The following is a 27,133-nucleotide window of genomic DNA, read 5'->3' on the forward strand; positions in this document are numbered from 1 at the left end:
AAAAAAAAGGCCTAGCTGCCTAACAACTTGGCTGGGAGCACTCCACGCTCTAACATTTAGTTATAACCCTCCCTTGTTGATTGCACTTTGCGTCTCTGCTCTTTGCCTGAAGGTTGTAAGCAGGGTGGAATGCACACAGAAGAGTTAATGAGGAAGATCCTCGATGCCACACTTCCTGCTGCTCTCCATTTCTCGTCCTGCCAGAAACAGGAACTAAGAGGAGGAGTCCTAGGCGAGGCGTTTGCCTGCCTGTTGACCGGGGCTGGGCATGCAACAGGCGGGAGTACAACCTGTTTAACACACCCCTGGGTTCGTGGGCTGCGCCTCTGGCCCCTTTCTCCCTTCATTTTAGTGTGGAAGAAAAGGAAAAGGAGGCTCCGGCGGAAAGACTCCGGATTCTGCAGGCGGTTTCCTCGCGCATTCGGTCTCCTGGGCGAAGCGACCCAGCGTCCAGATCCGACGTGTCAGCAAAAGCGCCTGGCCATCGCTTTCGCAGCTGAGCAAGCTTACGTGATTCCCGATCGCCTCTCCAGCGCCAGGCAATGCCCGCCGTCGACAGACTTCGCCTAGAAGACGCTCTGCAAGATAGTCCGCAGGTATCGGATCCCGGACGAGGCTTCAGTGCACCTGATCGGCGGTTTGGGAAGGGATGGCGCAACAGATTCCGTGCAAAAGCTACCTGCCGTCCGGGCGAGGGACAAGGCCGGGGGCGGGGAGGGGTAGAGGGAGAAAAAGGGTTGACGGTAATGATCGGGGAAGATGTGATTTAGCCGAGCCTGTTTTTATGGATAGAGTTTATGGTCGCATCAAAGCAAATCTGAGACTGCGTTTATCGTTTCACAACAAGCATAGGAAAATTACCTTCTGCAAAGACTGCAGTCTTCACAACTATTATTCAAATGATATTGTCGCGCCTTCTTCCTTCTGTTCCATTTTATTATTTTTATGGTACCAAGAGAATAACAATATCATTTAAACTGACCAAGTGCTGTCACTAAAATATTCAAAGTTCTTTGGCGATCAGAGATGTACTTTGCATCACATAATGACAACCCAATCTTTAGTATTTAAGGATCCTGATGTAATATATACAAAAGAGCAGGGTTCTTAACTATCGTAATAAAAATAACGCTCACCCGGATACTGTACGGTGAAAACACACCTTCCGCGCAGTTGCTGTTATGGCAATGTGTCTTTTCTCAGGTTACAACTTGGAAAGGAAGGGGAGTAGGGAAGGGTTAACAAGGACTGAGGCAGTATACCCTGGAAATATTAATGAGTTTTTGGATGGAGGAGGTGGAGACACCAAGTACTGCAACTTTATTAGTGTATTTGCTCCAATTTGACAAATCTAGGTCACTGAAGAAAAGTGAGGAATTTTGCAGGAAAGAAAAACAATAACTATCTGAAAGCAGCTGGGGGAAAAAACAATGGTTTGGAATGATAGGGGGTGAATTAAGGTTAAATATTGAGACTCCACAATTAAAAATTATGCAGGACAATTCAAAGTGGAAGGAGAAGATTGATTGTTCAAGGCTGGTGAATTTGGGGATCTTGGTAAATCCTTATGGTCAGTCAACTGCTGTTAGCAAGGACCAAATGACTTTATTAGCAAACAGCCCTCTCCCTCTTCTGGTTTTGGATCTTTGTTAAGCATTGCAAAAGAGTCTTTTGGTTCATTGACAAACAAAACAATATAATGTGACTCATGCAAATGGATGCAGGTGCTTACTGGACAATAATTAAATATAAAACAATTGCCACTATGGACAGGATATTTTTTTAGAACCCTGCATTCCCACAATTGCTGAAGTTATGGGCTTTCATGCTTATTTATAATTTATAAAATCCACATGTTTCCTTGATTTGGAGATTTCTTAGATATAGTTGTTTAGCTACAATTTTTCAGTGAAGGCGTGTTCACAGAAGTAATTTAGAAATTGAGACAGTCCAGAAAAAATAATAAAGGCCTATCACATAATTGTGTCTACATATTGAGAGATCCAAGATGTTATACTTTGGTCTAATCAGAAACTAATTTCAGTTTTTATTTTGGTCAGTTTTCCAGTAACTAGTATTTTTAAATACTAACTATAACAAAAAATGAACAGATTCAAAGTGAACAGCAGTTAAAATTATACAAAAGCAATAATATCCATATACACCATGATATATTTACAATTGGAAGAAAATAACGTTTACTATCATTAAATGTACTTACTATCTAACTTACTGCTGTCCTCAGCATCTGCTTCACTTCTATCAGTCATCTTACTTTATTGAATAAACAAGTGTTCAGATCCCTTTTAAATCATTTGTCCAATGAATAACGAAGAAACTTCTCAAAATATTTCCCCTTAGCCCAGGTTTCAGACATAGAATATGATCAAATCCTTCTTCCTCTAAGATCTCCAAATGTTTTTTCCCCCTGAGGTTGCCCTGTGTATTAACATAAACTCTGTGGCTTCATGCTTTAGTTTATCAGCAATCATTTGGTGAAGTCTACATAATTAGTCTTTATAGTACATAATGGTTGTATGAATTTTCTCTGTTCTCCTGACTATGTTGGCTCCTCCCTTAACAACTTCATTTGAAGCATTTCCTGATATTCCTCCTTAAAAATTACATAATCCTCTAATCTGATATCCTCAGGAGTTTGGATTAAAATTCCCTTTTTATCACCCTGTAATCTCCAAGTATTTTTTGTTTGTTTACCTTTGCTTCCATTCCACTTTCCATTACTCTGGTTTCTCCTGCAGTGACCTGTTGAGAGATAAAATTACCCTTTCGTGCTCAGTAATGGGCTAATACAAATAATGCAAATAGGCATATGGAATATTAAGATATTGCATTTTAAATTATGTAAACCCAATGTAATGTACACACTGCTGTGCATTTCTACAGCATATAAATGGAAATAATATAAACATACATTTGGAAATAAAAACCATACTCCCCCACACTTACAGTTCTCCGGGGAAAAAACTTTTCTAAGCCTAGATCTATTTGGAGAAGTAATTCTTCATTGAGGTTAATAGAATGTATGAGTGGCCCCTAAATCTCCCTTAGAGTTTTTGTTTGAAGGGGTGACCCATATTAGACATCTAAAACTAAATAGGTTACCTGGTCACAACCTTCCCTAGTACAATGAAATGTATTTAAGCATTTATTCCTAATCTGGTATAAATATTTATTATCCTACAAACATGTAAAACAAGCTTGTGTCTTTTTTTGCACCTTTCCCTTTTATAAGTGACTGTGCAAGGGATTTTCCCCAATGCAAGCAGCACTTTCAAAACATTTATCTCAGTGTTTCTCAACCTTGGCTGCTTGAAGAAGTGTGGGCCCAGAATTCCCCAGACAGCTGACATCTTCAAGTGATATTTTCAAATGGCCAAGGTTGAGAAACACTGATCTATCTGATGATGCCAGAAGCCAGGGTCATCTAATAAATAGAGGGAGTCTTTCGTAGATGGTGTGGTTTTACTGTGGAATTTATTCCTTCACTATACAGGTAACATCTGCCAGATTTAATTCCACAAGAAAAGACTACGGGGTGGTCACTAGTACCAGTGGCTCTGTGTACAGTAACAACAATTGTTGGCTCCTTAAGCTTATGTCCCACTTGTGTACTTCTTGTCAACAACTAGGTGAACAGAACGCTGGATCACAGAATCTTTGGCAGATGGTATCTCTGTTGAATGATTTTTTTTATAATTAAGGTGTTGCTAATGGAAGAAAAAAGTGAGTGATACTTTTATTCAATATTTCATTTATGTTTGTTTTTAAATGCTTCAGACCCGCTCCTTGTTGAGCGTATTTGAAGAAGATGCTGGAACACTCACAGAGTACACCAACCAGCTGCTTCAAGCAATGCAGCGAATCTATGGGGCACAGGTAAGTTAGTTTCCATGAAATACATTGGATTTTTTTCCCTTTCCTTTTTCTGAGATACATTTTTAATTTTTTCTTGTACTTTCTCTTACAGTTCAGCTACTGTTAATACAGGTAGTCCTTGACTTACAACAGTTCATTTAGTGACCATTGGAAGTTACAATGCCACTGTAAAAAATGACAGGACCATTTTTCACACTGCATTGCAGCATCTCCATGGTCACGTGATCAAAATTCAGACTCTTGGCAACTGACTCATATTTATGACTTTTGCAGCGTCCCAGGGTCATGTGATCCCCTTTTGTGTTCTTCTGACGAGCAAAATCAACAGGGATGCCAATTCACTTATCAACCATGTTATTAACTTAAAAACTGGAGTGATTCACTTAACAACTGTGGCAAGAAATGTCATTAAATGGGGCAAAACTAACTTAGCAAATGTCTCACTTAGCAACAGAAATTTTGGGCTCAATTGTGGTCATATGTTGAGGACTACCTGTAGTTGAGTGTTGATCTGGGGTGGGTGGGAATAGGCCCAGAAATTTTGGACATCAATTTCCATCAGCCTGCCCAACATAGCTGTTGGCAAGGAATTGTCAGTGCTGTAGGCCAACATATTTTGAAGACATAAATTGTTACTCCTAATCTATACATCATGTGATCTGGTCTTTAGAAACTTCATCTTCTGAGGTAAAAGAATACTTTTGCTGTTATTGATCATTGTATGGGAAAAAGATGTTACAGAAATAAAGGAGCCCTTTAAATTTTCATATCCATTTCATTTTCTTTACCTTGGTCTGTGTATACAAAGGCCAACCCTTATTGTTTACATATGAGTTCTTTAAATTACTGTATAGCTGTGGGTTGCATCACCACTCTTAAAACGCCAGGTGGAATATCTGAAGCTCAGCATTTTATGGAGCATCTCTCTCTGACCTCCGTGGACTTGCATCTTATTTCAAGATTAATTTCATCAGAAAAGCAATTTATTAACCTAGTTTGAATTACTGCAGAGATGAGTGTTAGTGGTTTTGCCCAACATAATATTCTTAATGCTTATTTGAGAAAAGAGATGAAGTCAATTGTTCTTTGTAAAGCATGTAACATTTTGTGATAGATTTCAGCTACAGCATGAGGGCAGTTTTAATTGGTCTTGCAATTTTGTGAAAAGAATAAAAAATTAGCTTTATTGAAATAATTGACATAAATGAAATGAGATTGTTGTGGCTTTAAAAAAGTGATTTTGCTGAAAACTTGTATGTTGTTTTATCTGCATGCTGCCCTCTTTTTTCTTCCTACATAATTGGGAGGACCTTACCAGTGTGTCTTCTCACTTTCTTCAGTAGCAGGCCTGTCATGTATAAATCCTGATTGGTTACCACTTTCCAATTTAAAGATTCAAGATAGTTTCTTTAGAAGTTGAGCAACATTTGTTTTAAATTATATTTAATTCAGGCAAATGACAATGTTAAAAAAGCAGCACTAAAATGTGACAGCAGTGGGTTTTTATTACCACAATTTTATCTGTAATCTTTCCTCATTTGTGTGGTAAAAATTGCAACAGATAACTAATAATGAGCAGTGTGCTAAAGAGCACTGCAGATTTCTACTTATTTAGGAAGCAGATTGCAGGAGATCCAGTAATGTATGGATTAATGGATTAATTTATTAATCTGCTTTTGGGGGGAGAGAAACTTAATACAAGAGCCTAAAGTCATTCAGTCTTCATCCAATCCAGATATATGCTTCTAAGAAATAATTGTTATATAGATTAGAAATAGAATAAATACCAACAGCCCCCTTTGAGGTGAAGCCTGTGACTGTAATAAAAAATTGGAGTCTTAGATAATATTTTTTTAAAGTCTCGGCTATACCTAGAGATTTGTTTCTTTGCTAAAATTATAATCTGCTTTTTGATAAGGAGCAAAGGAGCTCCTCCCATCTTTTTCACCACACCAATAAGTCAAGTTGGGCTAAGAGAGAGTGACTGACCCAAAGTCTCCTTTGGATCTTCAGTGGCTGAAGGCAGACGTGACTCTGGGTCCAAATATTACCCAGTCCTGACTCTACATATCTGGATAGAGTCTTCTTTAATAGTTGACTTTAATGTGAATTCTGTTCTTTAATGGTATCCAATAAAAGACATTGCCTGAGCAACATCTTGGACCAATCTGCCACTTTTTGCAATATAGCGAATCATTTAAAAGTCAAATCCAGTCCTTCTTTGGAAAAAAGTTGTGTAGCCCTTTCATTGTAAATCTTTAAGTGTTTATGTGCATCAGTAATGAGACACATTCTCTCTTTATAGAATGAAATGTGCCTAGCAACACAACAGCTTTCCAAGCATCTTCTTGCATATGAAAAACAGGTATGTGCAGTACAGTCTTTTCCTGAGCAATTTCCACACTGGGAAGATGAAAAGTAGACATAGTTTAACCATCCACTAGTATTTTGCTTGATTATCTGCACAGATTACAAGGAGACTAACTTGTTCTGACATACTCTGGTGGCCAGAGGTGTGGCAGCTACTAAGGCCTTGCTTTCTTCATTTGAAATGGCACATGGAATTGATTCTTAAAACTCAAACAACCGTGTCACTTGTCATCATTTCTCTCTTCACAGTAGTGGTGAGGTACCTAAGATGTTTTCAGGGAGGGTAGAAAATGTTAGGATGATAACAAAAGCCACACAATAGAACCTTTAAAATGGGTACAGCTTCAAACCTACCTATCTTGACTCTTTGCACCCCTTTTTAGATACCCTGGGAGGTATATATGCCCCACTGATGTTGAGAAAGATTTTGTTGGCATTTCTATCAGTGCGTCATATTGGTAGGAAACTTTAAAAATGTTAGAAAGCCTATATGTAAGTGACTCACACTGCTATTTTGCAGAAATTTGCAGAAGGTTAGTGCAGTGAGATTGTAATCTATGATTGGGGTAGAGTTTCTATCGCTTTGGATTATAAATAACGAGAGGCTGGCTCTTTTTTCTCCTTGGCTCACAATCTTAATCTTAATCTTGCTGAGTAAAATACTTATTATTGAGCTAAACGTGAGCTGAGCCTTCTTAGACTCGTTCTCATTTCCTTCTCAGATTAAGTGCTGCCATTAATTCTTGTTAACTTACAGAATTTTGCCTTGGGGAAAGGAGATGAAGAAATGATATCTACCCTTCAGTCCTTCTCAAAAATTGTGGATGAGGTAATCCAAATTATAACTTGATTTTCTCTCTTTCGCTCTCCTCATTAGGACATAAGGATGCTAGAAAAAAAGAGCAGTTAATGCATGGTGTGGATCAGAAATGACTGCAGCTGATATAATAAAAAGGAGTCATTCTGCTTTTCTATGAAGAGTCTTATGAAAGCCTTTAACAGTTTTTAGTTCAGGATGGTGACATTGAGTGCAATAGGTTTACTATTATCACTGTTACTATTATTATTTACTAGTGCATAAAATACTCTGGAGGTTATTGAGTTTTTCTATTTGTACCCATTGGCATGTGAAAGGTGAGAATTAGTTCACGAAGATAGTATTTATGAAGAAAACCTGAGCTTTAATAAATGTGTTAATCTGTAAAGTGCTTATTTTTTGCAGTTTGCACTTAATATTCTCATCATTGCCCAAATGCAGTAAAACCATTTCCGAGTTCTCACATTGTAAGGCAGGAATAAAATACCTGTAGCCTTCCAATTACTGTTGAACTTCAAAATCCCAGGAGCCTAAATGTCATAATCTAATGAATTTTCCCACTCGTGTTCATAGACTTTTTGCCATCTCCTTATCCTCAGATGTTCTAATATCATCCCTATACAATTTTTATTACAGTCCACAATTTTTCAGAGGCAGACAGGGAATTTTTGCATTTTCTAGCAAGTTGGTTTCTGCTATATCTTCCACTTTGGCTTGATCTCAAACAACTTCATTATTCCAAACTTGTTTTCTCTTAGGGATTTCACATCCTTTTTACGTATGGTTTCCATTGTTTAATCACACTCAACCAAAATCCACAATTCTGTGAACTACTCATCACTAAAACAATAGTAACTTTTGTAGAGCATTAGCTCTTTGCAATTTGTCTTAAACAGTCTTGAGATTTGCATTTGGGGAGAGAAGGGAGAATTCTTTAATCTCTGCTTTATGTAGCTGACTTGGTTAAGCCTCGGAGAGTTGAGCCTGATTAGTACTTGGTTGGGAGACCACTAGGAAATCCAACCTAGTGTAAGCTAGATTAAGAAAGAAAAAAAAACATTCTGGAAAAAAGAAGCCAGTGGCTTTTTTTCATATCTTGGAGAGAGAAAATTCATCTCTTTTAATAGCTCAGTTCTATGTATGACTATGCATACACAAAAGCACTATAGACAAAACGTATCAGCACTTGTGAGAATTCAAGTACAAAATAGTTTTTGTTGAAGAGTCCATTATCCTGTCCATCTTTTTAACAGGATGCTTAACAGTGGTATCCTGGGGCTAAAATGTGGCAAGGGGTTTGTCAAATATGTAATACTGGTAGGTCTTCAAAGAAAGTTTCTGTGTTCTTCTCCAGATGCTCTCCCTTTCCCACAGCGTAAACCATTTAGTAGCCCTTGTGTTTGTTAATGATGATGAATCATACCTTACGTCTACTTCTTGTATTTATATATCAGCCCACACATGAAAATCAATAACTGTTTAAAAACCTCCCTTGGATATTACAGTGTTCTGCTAGAAAAAGAAAAGAAAGAAAAACATAACAGCTATTTGTTTGGTTTGGATAAAAGAACTACATGGGCAAAGCAATACGATGTGCGAATGAAACTGAAGTTTGCAGAATCAATATAAACATTCAAGTTAATTTTGCTTCAGAGCCTCTCCTTAAGTAAACTCTTCAGTCATTTGATAACATGGAAACTTTCTTGCTCAACTGAAGCTATACAGTGAGATGTTATTTGTGACTTGAGTCTTACTTGCATTTTGTAAAGTAAATCCCTTTGGAATTTTTGATGGAATAACCTCAGTGTTCAACTTCATTCACTTTTAAGATAGGATGAGTTTTATCATTAGAGGCAATTCAGATAAGACATTCCAGATTTTGAACTTGGACAGCATGTGGGAAAACTGCAGTGTGAGAGATTCTCTTGATCAGCCTTTACAAACTGCTGCCTTCTGAGTGAGTTAAGTTGTGCTTCCAATTATCCTTATGCTGGCTGGAGAAAAGTTGCACTACACAATTGGGAGCACCATCTGCATTTCCTCATGAGAATCACATTTTCCCCTGTTTTATAAACACAAATAGTAAATCATCAAAATGCTAACAAGGAACAAAATCAACACATCTTTAGAATGCAAACATTAATATGGGAATACATATACAGGTAATCCTCAATTTACAACAGTTGCTAAGTGAATCACTTTAGTTACTAAATGAATCATGTGTTTGTTAAGTGAATCTGGCTTCCCCCATTGATTTTGCTTGACAGAAGCTGTTTGGGAAGGTTACAAATGGTGATCACATGATCCCAGAACAATGCAACTGTCATAAATACATGCCAGTTGCCAAGTGCCTAAATTTTGATCATGTGACTAGGGGGGATGCTGCAGTGTTCGTAAGTGTGAAAGCCAGTCATAAGTCACTTTTTCCAGTGCCATTGTAACTTAGAATGGTCAGTACACGAGTGCTTGTAAGTCAAGGACTATGTGTAAATATAAACTGAAGAAGAGATGTAGTGAAATCATTTACATTTGAAAGTTCACTGCAGAAACTTTTTTTCTATAGATGAAGATAATCTGCTGGGATCTGCTTTTTAGACATAACTTATTCTGTAAACCAAGCATGGATGAGTCCTTAAGGAAAGTTTTAAGACTCTGGTTAATTTTTCTTCCTTTCTTCCCCCCTTGCCCTCCCCAATACTATTCATCAAAACAGATGCACTTTAAGTACTCTTTTATTGATCAAAAGATATTCCACACAAAAAACCATCAGGCTACTAACTTCTTATTGAGGCTGATTTATTTTTGAAGGTTTCCTACAGTGAACAAGAGATAGGACTTGACAGCTAAAAAGGCATCTGACTGTCAGTCATTTAGTCCCTGCAATTATAATGGAGATTAATAGTAATAAAGTTCAATATTTAACTATTCTACATTAGAAAGTTGATAATTCCATATTAAGAGATTCAGAATTTAGAAGAATTACTGTATGCATAGATAGATCAGGAGATTGCCGAGATGTGAATACATACAAAATGATTTTGAAGATAAATATTCTTCTAATATATTTAAATGTATTTTATATATATTAGGCGGGATTCCAATCTGGCTGTATAGAAATAATGTTGGTTTTCTTCAATCCAGTGTCAATTTTTTCTTCTTTTCTCTAATTTCCTTTGCTTATATCAGCTTTATTATGTTTATTATCTAGAGTTGAAATTGAGGCTGAGAGATATTTCCAGGGTTGTAGTACCAAGATAGTATCATTGCTTTCCTGTTTTTCAGCTTAATGTTTTACACACTGAACTGGCAAAACAGCTTGCAGATACAATGGTTCTCCCTGTCATCCAGTTTCGTGAGAAAGATCTTACAGGTAAATAATTGAAATGCTTCTTCCTGGTTGGGAATTTCCACAGGCTGTCTTCTCATGAGATAGTCCTCATTTAACGTCCATCATTTCAGTGACCATAAGTTATGAAAGTGCTGAACAAAGGGACTTACGACTGGTCCTTGAAGCCCCAGATGGTCACATGAACAAAATTTGTTCCTGCCCTCATTTACAACCCCCTTTTGGCCATCCGCCTACATGTTGTTGCCAGCTGGCCCCTACTGAGCAGTCCAGTGCACTTGCCACAAATGCACCTTATTTGTGTCAGTCCAGCCAGGGTCTCTGTTGCAGTTGCACCCCTTTGAGGGTCTGTGCTTATGTTCTGCTGAGGGCTTCCATTTGAGCCACATCCGGGGCCTCTGTTCATTAAAAAAGGACCAGTGTGGCATGCAAAAGGAGGCCAGTGTACAAACCTGACTGGTGGTGCAACGTGGAGTGGGGGTAGTGGCCGGCAGGGCTGGGTGATGGGGCAGCTATCAGCAATGGGTAGATGGGTTGCCCAAAGGGCAGAGATGAGAGAGACATAAATGAATGGGGTGAGTTGAAGTAGAGGCAGCCCCTTAATCTTGCTGTTGTTGCTGAATGGAGCATTTATGTGCTGTTTCATTTAACAATCCTGCCAGTTAGCAACAGAGTTGCCAGCACCAGAGGACTGTCTGTATATGGTGTCCCAGAGAGAATATATGAATAGAAAATTAAAGGGAAGAAATAAGCTATTTTTTATTTAAGAAATCTCAAAAGATATAGGCAAGAATAATATATTGAATAATAACAATATTGAACACAGTCCAACTTACCAGAACATTCCCCTACATATTTATTTTAAAATAAGATGGACAGTCCTGGTGGGTGTGGTTACATTACAAAAACGGGAAAAAATGAAGGGAATAAGATCTTGTCTACAGCCTTCAGGCTTTTACCCATCCTAGTCATTTCTAGATAGGCTGCCAGATTCTCCTGCTGTATTGGCCAAAGGAGTTCTGGCCATTGGATTCAAAATAGAAATTGTGATAAAACAAAGATGCTACAAGAATAGCAGCTTTCCATCCCAGATTTTCTTGGGTTGATTAATAAAAACTATTTGGTGAGAACTGTACAGAGGTTTTTAAGTAAAGCAGATGGAATTCTATTTCTGTCCAGGATTTAATCCACATATATGAAAAAATATGTAATACAAATATTGTTGGTTTATCTTCTTTACTTCCTCCCTAGAAGTAAGCACTTTGAAGGATCTCTTCAGTCTTGCAAGCAATGGTATGTTGCACATTTTATCTTTGGTTTAATAGAATTCCCTGGTACACGTGCAGCTTCAGTTGTGAGGCTCAGAGGTTGCCTTTTCTTTCAGAACATGACATCTCCATGGCCAGATACAGCAGGCTATCCAAAAAGAGAGAGAATGGAAAGGTATGTGTTTCCAGTTTTAGATTATTATTTTAAAAAAAAAACAAATTCTAGACAGAAAAATGTAGAAAAATGCAAGTGAGCAGAAACCTGAATGTGACACATCTATGTCATAGAAATAAAAATGTGATGGAAAGATTGCTTAAAATTTATGGTAGCGTTTGAATTATTTGGATGTGCCTTTCAAATGATGGGTGCATCTCTCGGAATGAGAGTCCTGATTGTTAAAATATGCAGTATAGTCCAAGTGCTTTCAATAGACTTTGATGTGATGTTATCTGTTGTATGTTGCATTCTTCAGCCTCTGTTGAAAAAAAAGCTGACTGCTGATACTTGTCTGGGTTTTACAAACATTTTATTGTTCAGCTAAAGGCTGAAGTTGTCAAAGAAGTTGCCAGTGCCCGAAGGAAACAGCATCTGTCATCATTACAATATTACTGTGCCTTGAATGCTTTACAGTATCGTAAACGAATTGCGATGATGGAGCCTATGCTAGGATACGCACGTTCACAGGTATGTAGCCGAAAGCAGCACAGTTTTGTAGCTAAGAAAGGAGCTGTGAATTATTTTATAGTACAGTGGAATATCTTATTTGCAAATGGTGTTTCATATGTCTGAGCGTGATATAACTCCTAATATTTCAGCCACTTTATATTCAAAGCACCTGTGTTCCCTAATATTGTAAACCAAACCTCTGATCATTTTCTTGAGTGAACTATAAAAATGTATAAATGATAGTCTACTCTTAAAGTAAACAAATGTTTATTAAATAAATTGTGTGCGGAAATTTCCACGAGTTTTAACTGAAGTGAAGAATATTGATGGTACAAAAGAGGATACTTGCAATGATTTCTTACACAAAGAGAGAGAGAGAGAGAGAGAGAGAAAGGGATTCAAGATCATATAAACTGAATTTCAATGATATATTTTGCCTATAAACAGTGTTTCTCTTGGTACCCACCTGGCCTATTCTTTTTAATCCTTTCATTTACATTTTTCAAAGCTTCTAGGATTATATTTGTCCAAAATACCCTTGAATTCCACATTGCTCCATTGATATCCAGAAGAGTAAAAGCAAGCTGTAAATTAAGAGTGAATCTCCTGCCAAGGGTTGGGCATCTAGAAACTGTATAAGTGTTTTGCACTAAATATACCCATGGTGACTATTTTATGAATAAGCAAGCCACCTTTTTCTCTAAGGATCCACGAAAATCTCTCAAAATACAAAGTACGTTCTCTCACCTCAAGGCTTCAAGATCCTTGGAGTGAGCCATTTGCTAATCAAAGTCTTCAGTAGTAGTATTCCAGCTTCCTTTTTATACTTTTCAGATTAATTTTTTGAAGAAAGGAGCAGAGATGTTTTCAAAAAAACTGGATGGCTTCTTAACATCGGTTACAAATATGGTGCAGAGGTAACATTATATTCCAGCTTAACATTGCTTTGCAGTTTGGGAAGGGAGGAAAAACATTGCTTGTATTGTTCTTACCTACATGAGCAAGAAGGGAGAGGGAGAGAAAGGGAGATTGAATTGTCTTGATGTGAAAATACAGTTGAAGACTTGTTCAGCTGTGACTTATATTGAAATCCAACTGATAATTGGCCATGCTGGCTTGTGATAATAATACTTGTACTCCATACATCTGAAAGATGTCGGCATATAATTTATGCTGCCTAATCAGGGATCTTGAAAGTAATTGTGGTTGTTTTTACCTCCCACGGTACACCTCTATAGAGCTGCAACGTTTAAATACACGAAATGGCACTAAAATAGTTTGCCTAGAGCTAAGCTGCAACATAACGTATCACAAAAGTGATTTCTAAAAAGTGTTGTCCGCATTTTACCTGATTTGGAGGGTACCTGATTTGGAGCTATGATCAGCCTAAAACGTTTATCATGTAGGATATATATGAAATCATGCTGCCATTGTGATTCATAATTACTTGCAAATGCACATTTTTACATTGGTTTGTAGCTCTTAAGTGTTTATGAAAAACATATTTATAAATAATCGTTAATGCCCAGTTGTATTAATTGCACACATAAAAGTTCATAAGAAGTAGCATGATGGTGAAGTGCTTTAATTTTATTTATGTATTTCAGCATCCAAGAAGAATCAGATGCTGAAGTTGAAGCAATGCGGGTATCTCAGCAAGATCTGCTTTCAGTTGGTGAATCAGTATATACGCCCGATTTTGATGCTTCTCCTGTCATCAACAAAAACCTTATCCAGAAAGCAGGCTACCTTAACCTTAGAAAGTAATGTGGAAGCTCAGTAATGTTTTATTTATCTTGGTAAATTGGTCATTTCAGCTTTGGGGGGGGGGGAATTATCAGTACTCCTACCTAATTCGGACCAATAAGAGTGCTAAAAATAAATGAAACACCATTTTTTACATTTGCTTTGAATCTTAAAGGGTGATAAGATGCTTCTTGTACTATGGAAAAATGCACTAGTAATTAAAGTGCATAGGAATCCAGATATGCATATAGGCATATATGAGGGACTTTTTAAAGGTCCATACATATAGGCATATATGAGGGACTTTTTAAAGGTCCATACATATAGGCATATATGAGGGACTTTTTAAAGGTACATACACAGTAGGCTTCAACACGGAGAGGAGCTGGGAAAAACAGCAACTATTACTTTTTTTCCTGTACACAACAATTAGCCTCTGCTTATAGAAGCTTATTAATATCTAGATATGCTTTAGACATTGCAAATATCAATTCCATTTGTGGGATGCATCTAATGGTGGTAAACGTAACAGTCTCTGCTTGTCCAGCCATATTTAGTAACTGTATAGTTAGATTACTGATCTGGACATTTCAGACAATGAGCCCTGACTCTCCAATATAGCAGTGTTATAAAATCCAGCACCTGAAAGTAAATAAAACTAGGATATAGTGATATAGCCATAACAAAATATAGTCTTAAAAATCCATGTGCTGAAGACAGTCAGACGGGCTTGTTGGAATGAATTTGGCAAATATGTTCCAGTATTATTTTTTAAAATCTTGAAATGGTATATATATATATATTTTGCAGCAAAACGGGCCTTGTGACAACCACATGGGACAGGCTGTATTTCTTCACTCAGGGTGGAAACTTGATGTGCCAGCTCAGGGGTGCAGTAGCTGGTGGATTGATTCAAGATTTGGACAACTGCTCTGTAATGGCAATTGATTGTGAAGACCGACGTTACTGCTTCCAGATCACGACTCCGACTGGAAAACCGTATGTGGGTCAGGCTTTCTGCTGGGAATCAAGGCATCTGCTAGAAGGAAAGCTTTGTAAATATTGACGAGGCTGCATTAACTGAGCTGCTTTATTTCCTCCATTTAATCTAAATCAAGTTTTTTCTGAATTATATGGGAGTTACTGTAAAAATAGTTTTGGCATTATACATGGCTTTCCAGTTTAAAGAAGCCAAGGGTCAGGGACTACAGCAATTTTTTTCAGTTACTTCCCCATATTATTAGAGCCTTGGTGGAGCAGTGGGCTAATGCCTCCTTAAGTAACACCAGCTGCCTGCAATTAGTGCAGGTTCGAGTCCCACCAGGCTCAAGGTTGACTCAGCCTTCCATCCTTCCGAGGTAGGTAAAATGAGGACCCAGATTGTTGGGGGCAATAAGCTGACTTTGTAATAATGCTGATTGGGGGGCCCCGAAAGCCCTAATAAGCAGGCATATACATAGAATGAAGGCTATTGCTAAGCACATTGATTTGTGCTTAGATTGTAAGACACCCTGAGTCTCGGAGAAGGGCGGGATATAAATGGGATTAAAATAAAAATAAATAAAATAAAGTTCTCGTGAGTTTAGTGCCCTCCCTGTTGAATGTAAGTCACCAGGAACAACATTTGTAACTTAGCAGTATAGAAATTTAAGAAGGTTACTGTTGTCAGATTCTAAGAAAGAACAATACAGGCATCGTATAATAATTAAGGCCATTATTATACTATTTCACCAGATGAGAGTCAATTTGGTTAAGGCAGTTAAGGCTGCAGCCTAGAAACTGGAGACTGAGTTCTAGTCCCTCCTTAGGCACAAAGCTAGCTGGGTAGGTTTGGCCAGTCATTCTCTCTCAGGCCTAGCACCACAAGCACCACTTCTGAAATCTTGACAAGAAAACTCCAGGGATTTATCCAGACAATTTACCAGGAGTCAGTACTGACTTGAAGGCGCACAAACATTTTTCAGCAAATACAAATAACCTTGTATCTATACATCAAGCACAAAATTCTAAAATGGCTTTTTTTTTGCAATTTTAAGAGTTTCGAGGCCTACACATTATTTTATTTTATTTTATTTTATTTTAATCCCATTTATATCCCACCCTTCTCGGAAGACTCAGGGCGGCTTACAATCTAAGAAGCACAAATCAAATGTGCTTAGCAGTAGCCTTCATTCTATGTATATGCCTGCTTATTAGGGCTTTCGCGCGCCCCCCAAGCGGCATTTTTACAAAGTCAGCTTATTGCCCCCAACAATCTGGGTCCTCATTAGGCCTTTGGTCTAGAATGTTTAATCAAAAACATTTTGATTGTTTTGATTTCTAAGGCCACAACATTAATATTCTGCAAATTCAAACTTTTGGATCACAAAATTGTATTACTGTGTTGTATTTTTCATTCATGCAGTCTTGAGCATGAATGATATGTATGTGATAATCCAGGAAAATAATACTAATGGCTGTGTATTTTTTTTAGAGGCATAACCCTCCAGGCAGAAAGCAAAAAGGAATATGAGGAGGTAAAACAGTTCACTGTGAATGGAAGACTTTAATTTGTTAGATAAAATCAATTCTACCAGTTAAGAATTCAAGAATATCCAGATGCCTTATTTTAAATGTTTGCTTTGTTGTTACAGTGGATAAGCGCAATCAACAACATTTCACGACAGATCTATCTGACTGACAACCCAGAAGTGAGCGTGTTTTAAATTTTTTTTTCAAATGTATTGTCTTATAAGATATATTTACTTATGATTCTGTGTTAATGCAAGAACTTTAAACAGTATTACTCAAGGATGCATCTCTGTTTTACTTCAGGCAGTTGCCATTAGGTTAAATCAGACAGCACTGCAAGCTGTGACCCCAATCATGAGCTTTGAGAAGAAGCAAGCTAGTCATTCTTCCAGGTACTTTCATATTTGCCTTGGGGTTTGTTCTTCCCCACTGAAAATAAAGCTGCCTTTTCCCTAACATGCAATTTTAGTGTAAGCAGAGAATTCTGTCCTGGTGGAATATTTAATCCTGCATTTCCTGTTCTAGTTATGAAGTGAAGAACTTCCTTAGAAGAGACTCTCTGCTTCTTCAACTTATTCTTCCTCATTCATTCTTTGAAACTAGTAAAATACATGAAAGATGATACCTTAGTTATTTTTAATGGATTTTCCCATTCATAATAATCCATTGTGCTTTTTAACTGCATATTTCAAATGTCCCCCTTCTCTTCTCTTTTCCTTTAGCCAGGAGGGGAAGAACATGGATATTCTGAATGACCAGACAGTCCCTGAGGAGTCTGCTGATGCTGTCGTCCCCACCGAGTTAATTGCACCTGGAACTCCCATTCAGTTTGACATTGTGCTTCCTGCAACAGAGTTCCTAGATCAGCACAGGGGTGGAAGGTACAAGCTGCCAACAATCTTTCTTTTGGCAAGGAGCTCTATTTTTTTCTTTTTTTTTACTTTTCTCTTAGTATTGGAAAATGGTCTTTTAGAAATGCTGTTTTGTTGCAGACGCACCAACCCTTTTGGAGAATCTGAAGATGGCGAGAAAGAGGATGAAGCAGGTAGATACCCTAAGCGCTGTTCATCACTCTTTGCTTTGGTTCCAAAGTCATCCAGATTAATCTCCCACTTTCAGAGACAAAGCTATTTTGCCTGTGCTGTTAAAACCACCTGGTAGTCTGTTTATTGTCCTACTGTAAGCGAAAAGCTGTTAAATGTGGGATGTGCAGAATAACGATTTCCTTTGGCTTAAAAAATGTATAAGCAGAACTCAACAATGCTTCTGGAAAAAGCCTTGGTGGAGCAGTGGGCTAATGCCTCCTTAAGTAACACCAGCTGCCTGCAATTAGTGCAGGTTCGCATCCCACCAGGCTCAAGGTTGACTCAGCCTTCCATCCTTCCAAGGTAGGTAAAATGAGGACCCAGATTGTTGGGGGCAGTTAAGCTGACTGTAATAATGCCGCTTGGGGGGGGGGGAGAAAGCCCTAATAAGCAGGCATATACATAGAATGAAGGCTATTGTTAAGCACATTGATTTGTGCTTTAAATTGTAAGCCGCCCTGAGTCTTCGGAGAAGGGCGGGATATAAATGGGATTTTTTTAAAAACAACAACAACAACGCTTCTGGTCTCTATAGGATGGAGACATGCGGTCTTTTCTAGGTTGATTTTAATTTTTGAAATTCTGTGGGCAGAATGAGTCCAGTATCAGTTAAGCATGTTAAGTGTGCCCATGGTGTACCACTCTCTACGCACGTTTTTTAATTCAGTTTTTTTCCCTTTCATTCATTAGCTTTATTTATAATAATGGATGGAATGACTGAGGGCACTTTTCACAGTTACCATTCTCATTGCACAATTTCTCAGTTATTAGAAGAGTTTAGCTGGTGACCAGAAGAGTATAAAAATTAACTTGTAGCCCAGCCCCATCTTTCCTCACTGCTGCACTTTTTTCTGTGGTAGCTTGGAAAGGAGAAGTCCAGTTTCCATGAGGGTAAGCAGTAAACATTGGAGAAAGGATACTTTTAGTGCTAATATGGCTAAGAATCTGGGGGTGGAGATGAGAGTAGTTTCCTACCAGGAGGAAGCTCTCAAGCTATACAAATATAATAAAGAAATGAATAAAAATAAGCTCCAGCATTTGTGCTCAAACTGCATTTGCATTGATTCCATATTTACAAAGCCAGATTACAAGGGGCTGCTAATTATTTCATACTCCAAATGTGAGTTCATAAGCAAGTATGTGAACTGCCCCACTGAAAGAGTGTTTATGAATGCACTCTGCATAGGAAGAGACAACCTGGAACTTATATACATGCGCAAGCTTTCAAGTTAATCTCAAAAGCACTTTGTAAATGATCGGACCAGACTTCTGGTCAAAGCCGTCTCTCTCCCAGTGTCTTGCTGGGTGAAGAAAGGGTGTGTAAGGAAATTCAGGAGGAAATAATAATATATAAAGTTGGAAGGGACCTTGGAGGTCATCTAGTCCAACCCCCTGCTCAGGCAGGAAACCCTATACCATTTCAGGCAAATGGCTGGCCAGTCTCTTCTTAAAAACCTCTTATATAGTCCTCTTTTATCAATGGACTCATTTAGCAACTGTTCATAGTTACAGTGGTGATGAAAAAGTAACTTTGCAACCAATCCTCACATTTATGACTGTCATAGCACTGTAAAGCAAAGGAAAGCTAAAATCAGATGATAAGCACAGTGGCCGTTTCTTAGTGGCCACTTCACTTAGAGACCAAGTTGCCAGTCCTGATTGTGATTGCTAAACAAGGACCACCTGTAATAGACAGGAAGTGCTGCTCCTGCCTGCTTTGGTTCTTGCCCATATTTCATCAGTGTATAGCACCTGGCATATTACCCCAAAAGGAAAGCCAGCCCTCCATGAGCAAAATGGATGTAGCCTTGATATTATATGTTTTAAAGTATATATCACTGCTTGATCACCTATGTCAGGGATCTTCAAACTTGGCCCTTTTATGACTTGTGGACTTCAACTCCCAGAATTCCTCAGCCAGCACAGCTGGCTGAGGAATTCTGGGAGTTGAAGTCCACAAGTCATAAAAGGGCCAAGTTTGAAGACCCCTGATCTATGTGAACTGAGATTTGAAATATATTGCAGATGGGGAGACTTCTCTTTGAAGTAATATTTTTTTTCAGCAATCTACTAAAGAAAATTCTTATGTTGAAAGGCAATATAAACAGATTTCCTTCCATTTCTCTCCTCCCTACTGCTGCCCCACAACCCCCAGATTCACTCCTGCAGCACATGTTTGTGGTTCGGTTTTTGGGCTCTATGGCTGTCAGATCTGACCACACAGTGGAGGTGATCTATGAAGCAATGCGACAGGTGTTGGCAGCTCGGGCCATTCATAACATTTTCCGTACAACTGAATCCCATCTCTTGGTCACCAGCAATGACCTGAAGTAAGCAAAGTTTGCCTTCTCTGATCCATTCCCATTTAACTTTCCCTCTTTTAGTTTTGTGCTCTCTCTGTGGTTTTAGTTGTAAAGTGATTATAGGAATGGAATCACAGTCACAGAAAAAACATTAGGGAGAGGAGGCAGATTTTGTTATGTGATGCACATCTGCTCCAGGGTTGGTCCTTCAACAAATGTGTGGGAGGAGCTAAAAACTAAGAGCTTTGCTAGGTCAAAGGCATGTGTAGTCAAATCATCTTGATACTTTTCATTACTCAACTAGTCACAGTCTTGTGCATCCCAAGCTGTAAGTAGTGAAAAAAGCTACTGATGATGAAGGCATTGCTAGCCTTCACGAGTGGTAGTTATTGATCGCTCTTCTTCAGGGCCCTGGAAAGGGAAGGGAGATGCCATGCCCCATCCCTTATTGGCAGGAGTTTCAACTTCATCAACAATTGTTTTGTTCATAGGAGGTTTGCTCTGGATTCAGTCTATGGTCATGATGGAGTTTATTGCCTTTTAAACTTGAACATATTTTTTTCCATTAACAGATTGATAGATCCTCAAACACAAGTTACAAGATCAAATGTAAGCACATGCTTTCTTTTATCACTACAGAAAAATTGCACTCCCTGAGAATTTAGGTAAATTTATATTATTTTCACTTTCTTTTTCAGTTTGAACTAGCCAATGTGACACAGTTTGCTGCTCACAAGGAAAACAAGAGGCTGTTTGGGTTTGTGGTTTGTGCCTCTGAATTGCCAGGTGAAGAGGGCATGAGTGCTTATGTGTTTGAGAGTAACACCGAAGGCGAAAAGGTATGGAAAGCACTTTGTTATATAATTAGAATTCATACATGTAACTGCTTTCTTCAGTGAAATGCAATGTTATGAGCTAATGACCCAATTGTTTTGTAAAATGCAATCAGATAAAAACAGCAATAGTAGCAAGTTCATTATAAGACTATAGAATGGGTAACTAGGCAGCACCTCTTTTGCAACCCTCAGAATGGATTGGGCCAAATATTTTGAGAGATTTATTTCCAGTTTTATTTTTTTTGTGGAGTTCCAATTCTTAAGCTTCCCAACAGCTCATTAACTCTTCAAATAATCTGATTCATCCCAAAATTGGTCCTGATCTTGCCCACTTTCAAATTATAGTGCACAAAATCTAATGTAGCCTTCAAACTAACATGTCCTCTTTGATACCCATAGACCGTAACTTATGATAATTTAACTATGGTTTGAAGTTATGTTGGTGCTGGAAAAAGTGACTTAGATCCCATCCTTGAAGTTATAAAAGTTGCACCCTCTCCTGTCTTGTGCTCATGATTTCGGCACATGGCAGTTGGCTCACATTTACAATGGTTGCAGTATTTTATCATCACAATCATCCCCCACTGACTTTGCCTTTGATCTTCCCAGCTAGCTTCCAATAAGCAAAGTCAATGGGGGGGTGCCAGATTCGCTTAATGATCACATCAATTCACTTAATGGCCACGGTAAAATGGTCACAAAATTAGGTCTAGTTACATGCTGACCTGCTTAACAATTGAAATTCTGGTCCAGTAGTAGTTGTAAGTCAAGGAGTACCAGTAACCTTGATATAATGGGCTTATTTCAGTTCAAGAAAGTTTATTTTTTTCCTGCCTTTATTATTTTTAAAAATAACTCAAGGCAGCAAACAGTTTATTTGTAGCCTGCTTTTATTTTTTTTACAAATAACTCAAGGCAGCGAACATACCCAACACACGTTCGTTCCCCCTATTTCCCCCACAACTTTGTGAGGCTGAGAGTGTGACTGGCCTTGAAATGGAATGTTTTCTTCTGCTTATGGTATCCATTTAAAATGACCCATTGATAGAATTTCATTTGTTAATTCCAACCTATGCTTGGAATTAGAGCAGCAGTACCATAGAAAGGAGTATGGTTTGTGTTTCCTTATACAGGTTGTTGGATTACAATTTCCTTTAGTCATAGCTAATTATATTATGAGCATTATAGTCAGTATCTGGACAGTTATATGGCTAGTGCCTGACAACTAGTTGGAAGTGAACATTTGTTCTAAACTTCTGCCAGTGCCAGAAAACTGTTGCTTCAGTAACGGTCGGAACCATCTTTCCTTGTCATAAATGGTTATTGTAAAGCTTTCACAGGCTGTTTGGTGGTCTTAATTTTATTATTGGGAATGTTGCCACGATTTCTGAACCTGTAATCCAGATCCAGTGATAGGAGAAATTATTCAGGAAATACTGAGCTTTGTCCATTTATCTGCAGTTTTAAATAGGTAGTATAATCAAGAAAAAAATGTAAGTGATACTAAGGCAGCTTCTGTTTTTTCTGTAGATTTGCTATGCAATAAATCTGGGGAAGGAAATCATTGAGGCTCGAAAGGTAATATATTTAACCTCATATTCCTTATCCTCTGAATTAAATCTTGCTTTTGATTTTCTGGTATTTATTGTTATGACTACACAGAATTCAAACAAATCATCTTTACTTTAGAATTAAGAGGATGTGATCTGAAGCTAATTCTATACAGTAAATTCCATAAACTTAGTTACTAAATAACAACTCTTGGTATTGAATTAAGTGATTTCAGTGTGTTGTATAGTGTATATTGTACATGTGATATGTTTAGGGAGTCCTTCAGCCAGTAACCAGATATAGATAACTAGCATCTAATTTGCTTATAGATATTGAACAGATAAGTATCTACTTCCGCTGAACTTAAGCATGTTGAGTTTTGAATGAATATTAGATGATAAATTAGGAAAAAAATGAGTTTGATAATGAAGGATAGTGAAGGTCAATACAAGGTCAAAGAAATAAGCTTTGACAAGTTCTTGGGTTGTCTATTTGCTTCCCCCCCTATTTGCTTGATATAACAACAGCTTTCAACATGAATTTTAGGACTGGGTTGTTTTTTTCTTGGAAGAGTCAGTTTTGTTTTGTGGTTAAGGTTTCATTCTAGAAACTGAGAGACCATAGGTTCTAATCTTACCTTAGGTACAAAGCCAACTGGGTGGCCTTGGGTAGCTACTTTCTCTTCTCTCAGCTCTAGGAAGTATGCAATGGTAAATCATTCTAAAATTATGTCAAGAAAACTAAAGGCAGTTTAGTCAAAGCAGTTGCCAGAAGTGAAAAATTGACTAAAATGTGTGTGTGTGTGGGGGTTTCTTTAGAAATTATACATTAAACATGACTGGAATCCAGTATTTTGTTTGGAGATTATAGTTTTACACACCCACCTGAGCATAAACCAAGAATTGCAGGATATGTTCTTATCATTTTGTCTTCTGACAAGCAGGTATTTATGTCACTAACTTTGGAAGCTGTTTTGTGGGAATACCCAAAATAGTCTTGTTTCTCCATCATCTAATAGAATCGTATTATCATTAAAACTACAAAAGGATTCCAATATAATGAAAATGGTTCTAGATATTATTTCAGTTGGAATTAAAAATGTCAACTGAAAGCTGACTTCAGGAAAGTAAAAATATGAAGTCAGTTTACAGTGTTTTTAAGATGATTAACAAAAGTTTTTCTAGCCATGTGAATTGTTAAGATATACAGTACCTTATGAGAACTTTTGAGAAAACGTCACTGCAGTTATAAATAGCAAGGGCTTTTAGGGGCTGATCTGGTTTGGGAACACAACAGTAAGGAAACTGCATCTTGATTTATAGGCTGCTTTTTGAAAAGACATTCATGAAATTATATTTTATTTGCCTTGAATAATTTTCATTTGTCATTTTAATTATAGGATCCAAAAGCTCTAGCTCAATTAATATCATCCATGCCTCTGACTAATGATGGAAAATTCAAGTTACTGAATGACCAATCAGAAGAAGACAATGTTGTACATGGTGAAGGACAGGAGTCAGAAGCATAACTTGTAATTTCTCTCAGTGGAGATGATGGTGCCCATAAGAGAAAATGCCCTGTGCTCTCAGCTGTGGTCCAACATAGATGGGCTAAAAGAAACACCAAGAGATGAGAACTTGATCCAAATTTTTGGTATAGAAAACTGACAGTCTTTTTAAAATTCTTCCTCAGTACCATACCATTTTGATACTGATGGGAGGACCACAAAGTCATCACTACCACCAGCAAAGAATTAATTCCTTATGAACATGCATTCACAAAATTTATAAATAAATACACACCTATTTCACATAATTCTACTAGCTATAGTAGAGAGGAAGGAATTGCACAGGCCACAAAGTTTCTGAAAGTCTGGAATAAAATACAGAGGCACTTCACAGACAAACTAATATTTTGTATCTTAATTGAAATAAGTAGAAGAATTGAAGTGTTTGGAATATAATCTCAGTGATAAATACTTTATTTGCTCCTATTTGCATACCTCTTTGAAAAGTAATGGGAAAGCTATTTTAAACTAGGCTATTTAGAAAGATATTCAATAACAGTTTCTACTAATATTTATTTTTATATTTTTATCTGAGTTAAGCTTTCAAAATTAAGTGCCTAATTTGTGATAATGTAAAACAAAAAACTCAAGCGAATAGAAAATAGATGGACCAGAAAGCAAGTTAGAGCTATTATTAATCATTTATCAAGGCTGAAGAAAAGATGAGTGGTTATCACTGCTATTCAAATAAGCCTGTTGGCTACCATTTTTGCACTGTTCTGTAAGACAAGATAACGGCTTTCCTACTTTCACACGAGTTTACAAATTTGATAGAAGATGGACTCCATTCCTCAAACAAAACAATTTCTTCAAACCTAGATATAAGCAGCACCAGAAGCACTTTCACACTACCCTGGGAAAAGCAGTTTCTTCAGAAAGAAGATCAAGCTGGGCACAGCAATGCTTATACTAACTATCTTCTTTATTTGACATTCTTCCTCGTGGAGCCAGCACAAATTTGGATATATCTGCTTTGGCAGCTTTTAAATTAAATTAAAAGCACTGTAAATAAATTACAATGATAGCTGGATCTCATGAAGAATTTTATCTAACTTTAATTGTTTGAATGTTAAAACAAGGTCCACAGCTTGCAATACAACAGTTTCAGCAATAATGGCTAAAGTAAGAGCCTGAAAAATATATGAGAAAGGGGTTCAGTTATGTAAATTATAGTACAGGACATGTTATGATTTAGTAACATCTTAAGATTTTTAAACTAGAAGACTAGAAAAATGCCAATAGAGATTCTGAAAGTGTATTATTGTACCGAAGTTTTCTGTATTAATGATATTCAAAATTGTTCTAATTAGTACGATAGATATAAGTAGATTAAATCATTTAAGTGCAATAAGTTTATATTAGCTGAAGCTGTTCCCATGTTAATATTAACATCCAATCTAGTTGATATGAACTATATGCAGTGAAATAGAAACGGATCATATTTTGGCTGCTCTAGAAATTGAAACAGAAGGTACCCTCTTAATTTGCCTAGTAGTATTACTGTGTATTGTAGAGATTCCACACACACGTATCTTAGTAGTGATCAAACCAGAAATGAAGAACTATTAGAACTGACTGACAATGATTATATTTAAACAAGTATACTTCACTTTTTGTTATCCACTAGAAAGAATGTGGGGCACATTTCTAAATGAAATTTATTTCAAAACTTACTATAGAATATATTTCAGTTAGCCTTATGAAATATAAATCAGTTTTAGCGTTCTGGTTTAGCTGTAGATTGAAGTATCTACATTGGTAAACCTGGTTCTCATTAAAGATACAGCAAAGAAGTCAAAACAACCCAGGGTTGTGACCACTATATGCAAATCCATTTTTCCCAAAGTTCAATTTATTATTATGTACAGAATAAACAAGAATGTATTGAGGTAACAGGTTTTTTGTTTTGCTTCATTTTGCTTTTGTAAACAAATTAGAATAAGACATGTTATAATTTTGTCTTTCGTTCCTGAGAATGTGAACATAGATGGAATAGGTCAGAGTAACTCAATGACAACAGGATCTCCTTCAGTAACTTTGGCAAAAGCTCAAACATACAAATGTACAAAATATTCATGGCTTTGCTGAGTCAATCCCTATCGCTCCTGGTAGGCCTTGTGATTTTATTTTGGACGACCATGTAACAGTTAAGAGAACCTTTACTGGAAGTGACCTAGACATTTGTGTTCAATTATGTATTTCACAGAAAATAAAGATTCCTTACAAATAAAGATTAAGAATTTGAAAGAGAAAAATCTGTCTGTGGCATTCTTTTGTAAATAAAATACATGGAGAAGATGCCATAGCTACTGTCTCCATGTTGGATTCAGAAACGAATCATAGCAGGGTGTCCCAATGTCTGTGCTTATGCAGAGTTTATTACTTTTATACAGTTTTAACAAGCAGCAAAAAGCATAAAGCAACAGCATCGTTATTGGTGTATTCTCCTTGTCAATCTTTAAGAACATCCCAGCCAGGGTAGAGTCTCACATATCTTGATGGTTCCTGGCAGTGCCTGGTGGTGCTAATTAGGGTGAGCTCATAGACAGGAGGTAAACAGGTACTGAAGGCATGGCGGTTTGCTGCACACAGCCCCTACGTAACCTTTATATGACCTCTATCTCTACATCTCACTCTTTTTTGTTAGACAAGGTATTATAAAAGGGGTTAGTGAAAGGGTCATAATCAGGAGAGGAATATCCTTGCAATTGCAGTGTGGTAGGGGGTTTAGGGTGAAAAGCTGTGATGCATATATTGCAAAAGGAAGGAAGACACTGAACAAAACAGCACCCACCAATCAAAATTTCCTAATAAACCTGTGGGCAGCCAAGCCCAAAGGCTTTCCCACCAAGATCCTAAAGTATCAATTTTCAAATCAGAGGCCAAATTGTGTAAAGTATTGAGCTGGTGCTGGATGGTTTGTGATTCATCTGAAAGGTTGAAACAACACATTCCTTCGAAACTTTCACAACCCAAATGCTGGCGCAGAAGTAAATAATCAATAGCAGCGCGATTTTGTAAAATAGCCTTTCACAAAGCTTGCAGCTGGTGGTTGATTGCTGAAATAGCTATAGAAGTAGCATTGTTTTTGCCAAATTACACGCAACAGCATTAATGTTAAGATGAGCGCAAGCAGCAAGCGTTGGCACACCCACTATAGATATAGTCA

The 27,133-nt window shown here is 37.4% G+C and overlaps 1 protein-coding gene across 4 annotated transcripts; it reads left to right on the forward strand.

The window, feature by feature from the left end:
• The first annotated feature begins 262 nt into the window (after positions 1–262).
• APPL2 (adaptor protein, phosphotyrosine interacting with PH domain and leucine zipper 2) lies at positions 263–27,133 on the forward strand. 4 transcript variants are annotated; one of them, XM_083366012.1, is made up of 21 exons: positions 263–596; positions 3,799–3,897; positions 6,203–6,262; positions 7,025–7,096; positions 10,367–10,454; positions 11,682–11,723; positions 11,815–11,873; positions 12,237–12,383; positions 13,200–13,282; positions 13,973–14,128; positions 14,922–15,110; positions 16,585–16,627; positions 16,745–16,801; positions 16,926–17,014; positions 17,345–17,503; positions 17,615–17,667; positions 19,863–20,037; positions 20,583–20,619; positions 20,709–20,849; positions 22,377–22,424; positions 23,797–27,133. In XM_083366012.1, exons 1-21 carry the CDS (start codon positions 543–545, stop codon positions 23,923–23,925), a joined length of 1,980 nt encoding a protein of 659 aa, XP_083222138.1. In that variant the 5' UTR covers positions 263–542; the 3' UTR covers positions 23,926–27,133. The 4 variants fall into 4 exon arrangements, with proteins under 4 accessions (XP_083222138.1, XP_083222136.1, XP_083222137.1 ...); XM_083366010.1 differs by having other exon boundaries at positions 17,345–17,667; XM_083366011.1 differs by having other exon boundaries at positions 11,685–11,723; positions 17,345–17,667.

The sequence above is a fragment of the Vipera ursinii genome (assembly GCF_947247035.1).
Source record: "Vipera ursinii genome assembly, chromosome: 6".
Taxonomy (NCBI): domain Eukaryota; kingdom Metazoa; phylum Chordata; class Lepidosauria; order Squamata; family Viperidae; genus Vipera; species Vipera ursinii.

Excerpts from the sequence above, each read along its gene's own strand:
- APPL2 (XM_083366010.1), top strand. The coding sequence starts at position 543 with ATGCCCGCCGTCGACAGACTTCGCCTAGAAGACGCTCTGCAAGATAGT. Across the intron at positions 597-3,798 it reads CTCTGCAAGATAGTCCGCAG|ACCCGCTCCTTGTTGAGCGT; the intron begins GTATCGGATCCC and ends TAAATGCTTCAG. Across the intron at positions 20,038-20,582 it reads GTCACCAGCAATGACCTGAA|ATTGATAGATCCTCAAACAC; the intron begins GTAAGCAAAGTT and ends TTCCATTAACAG.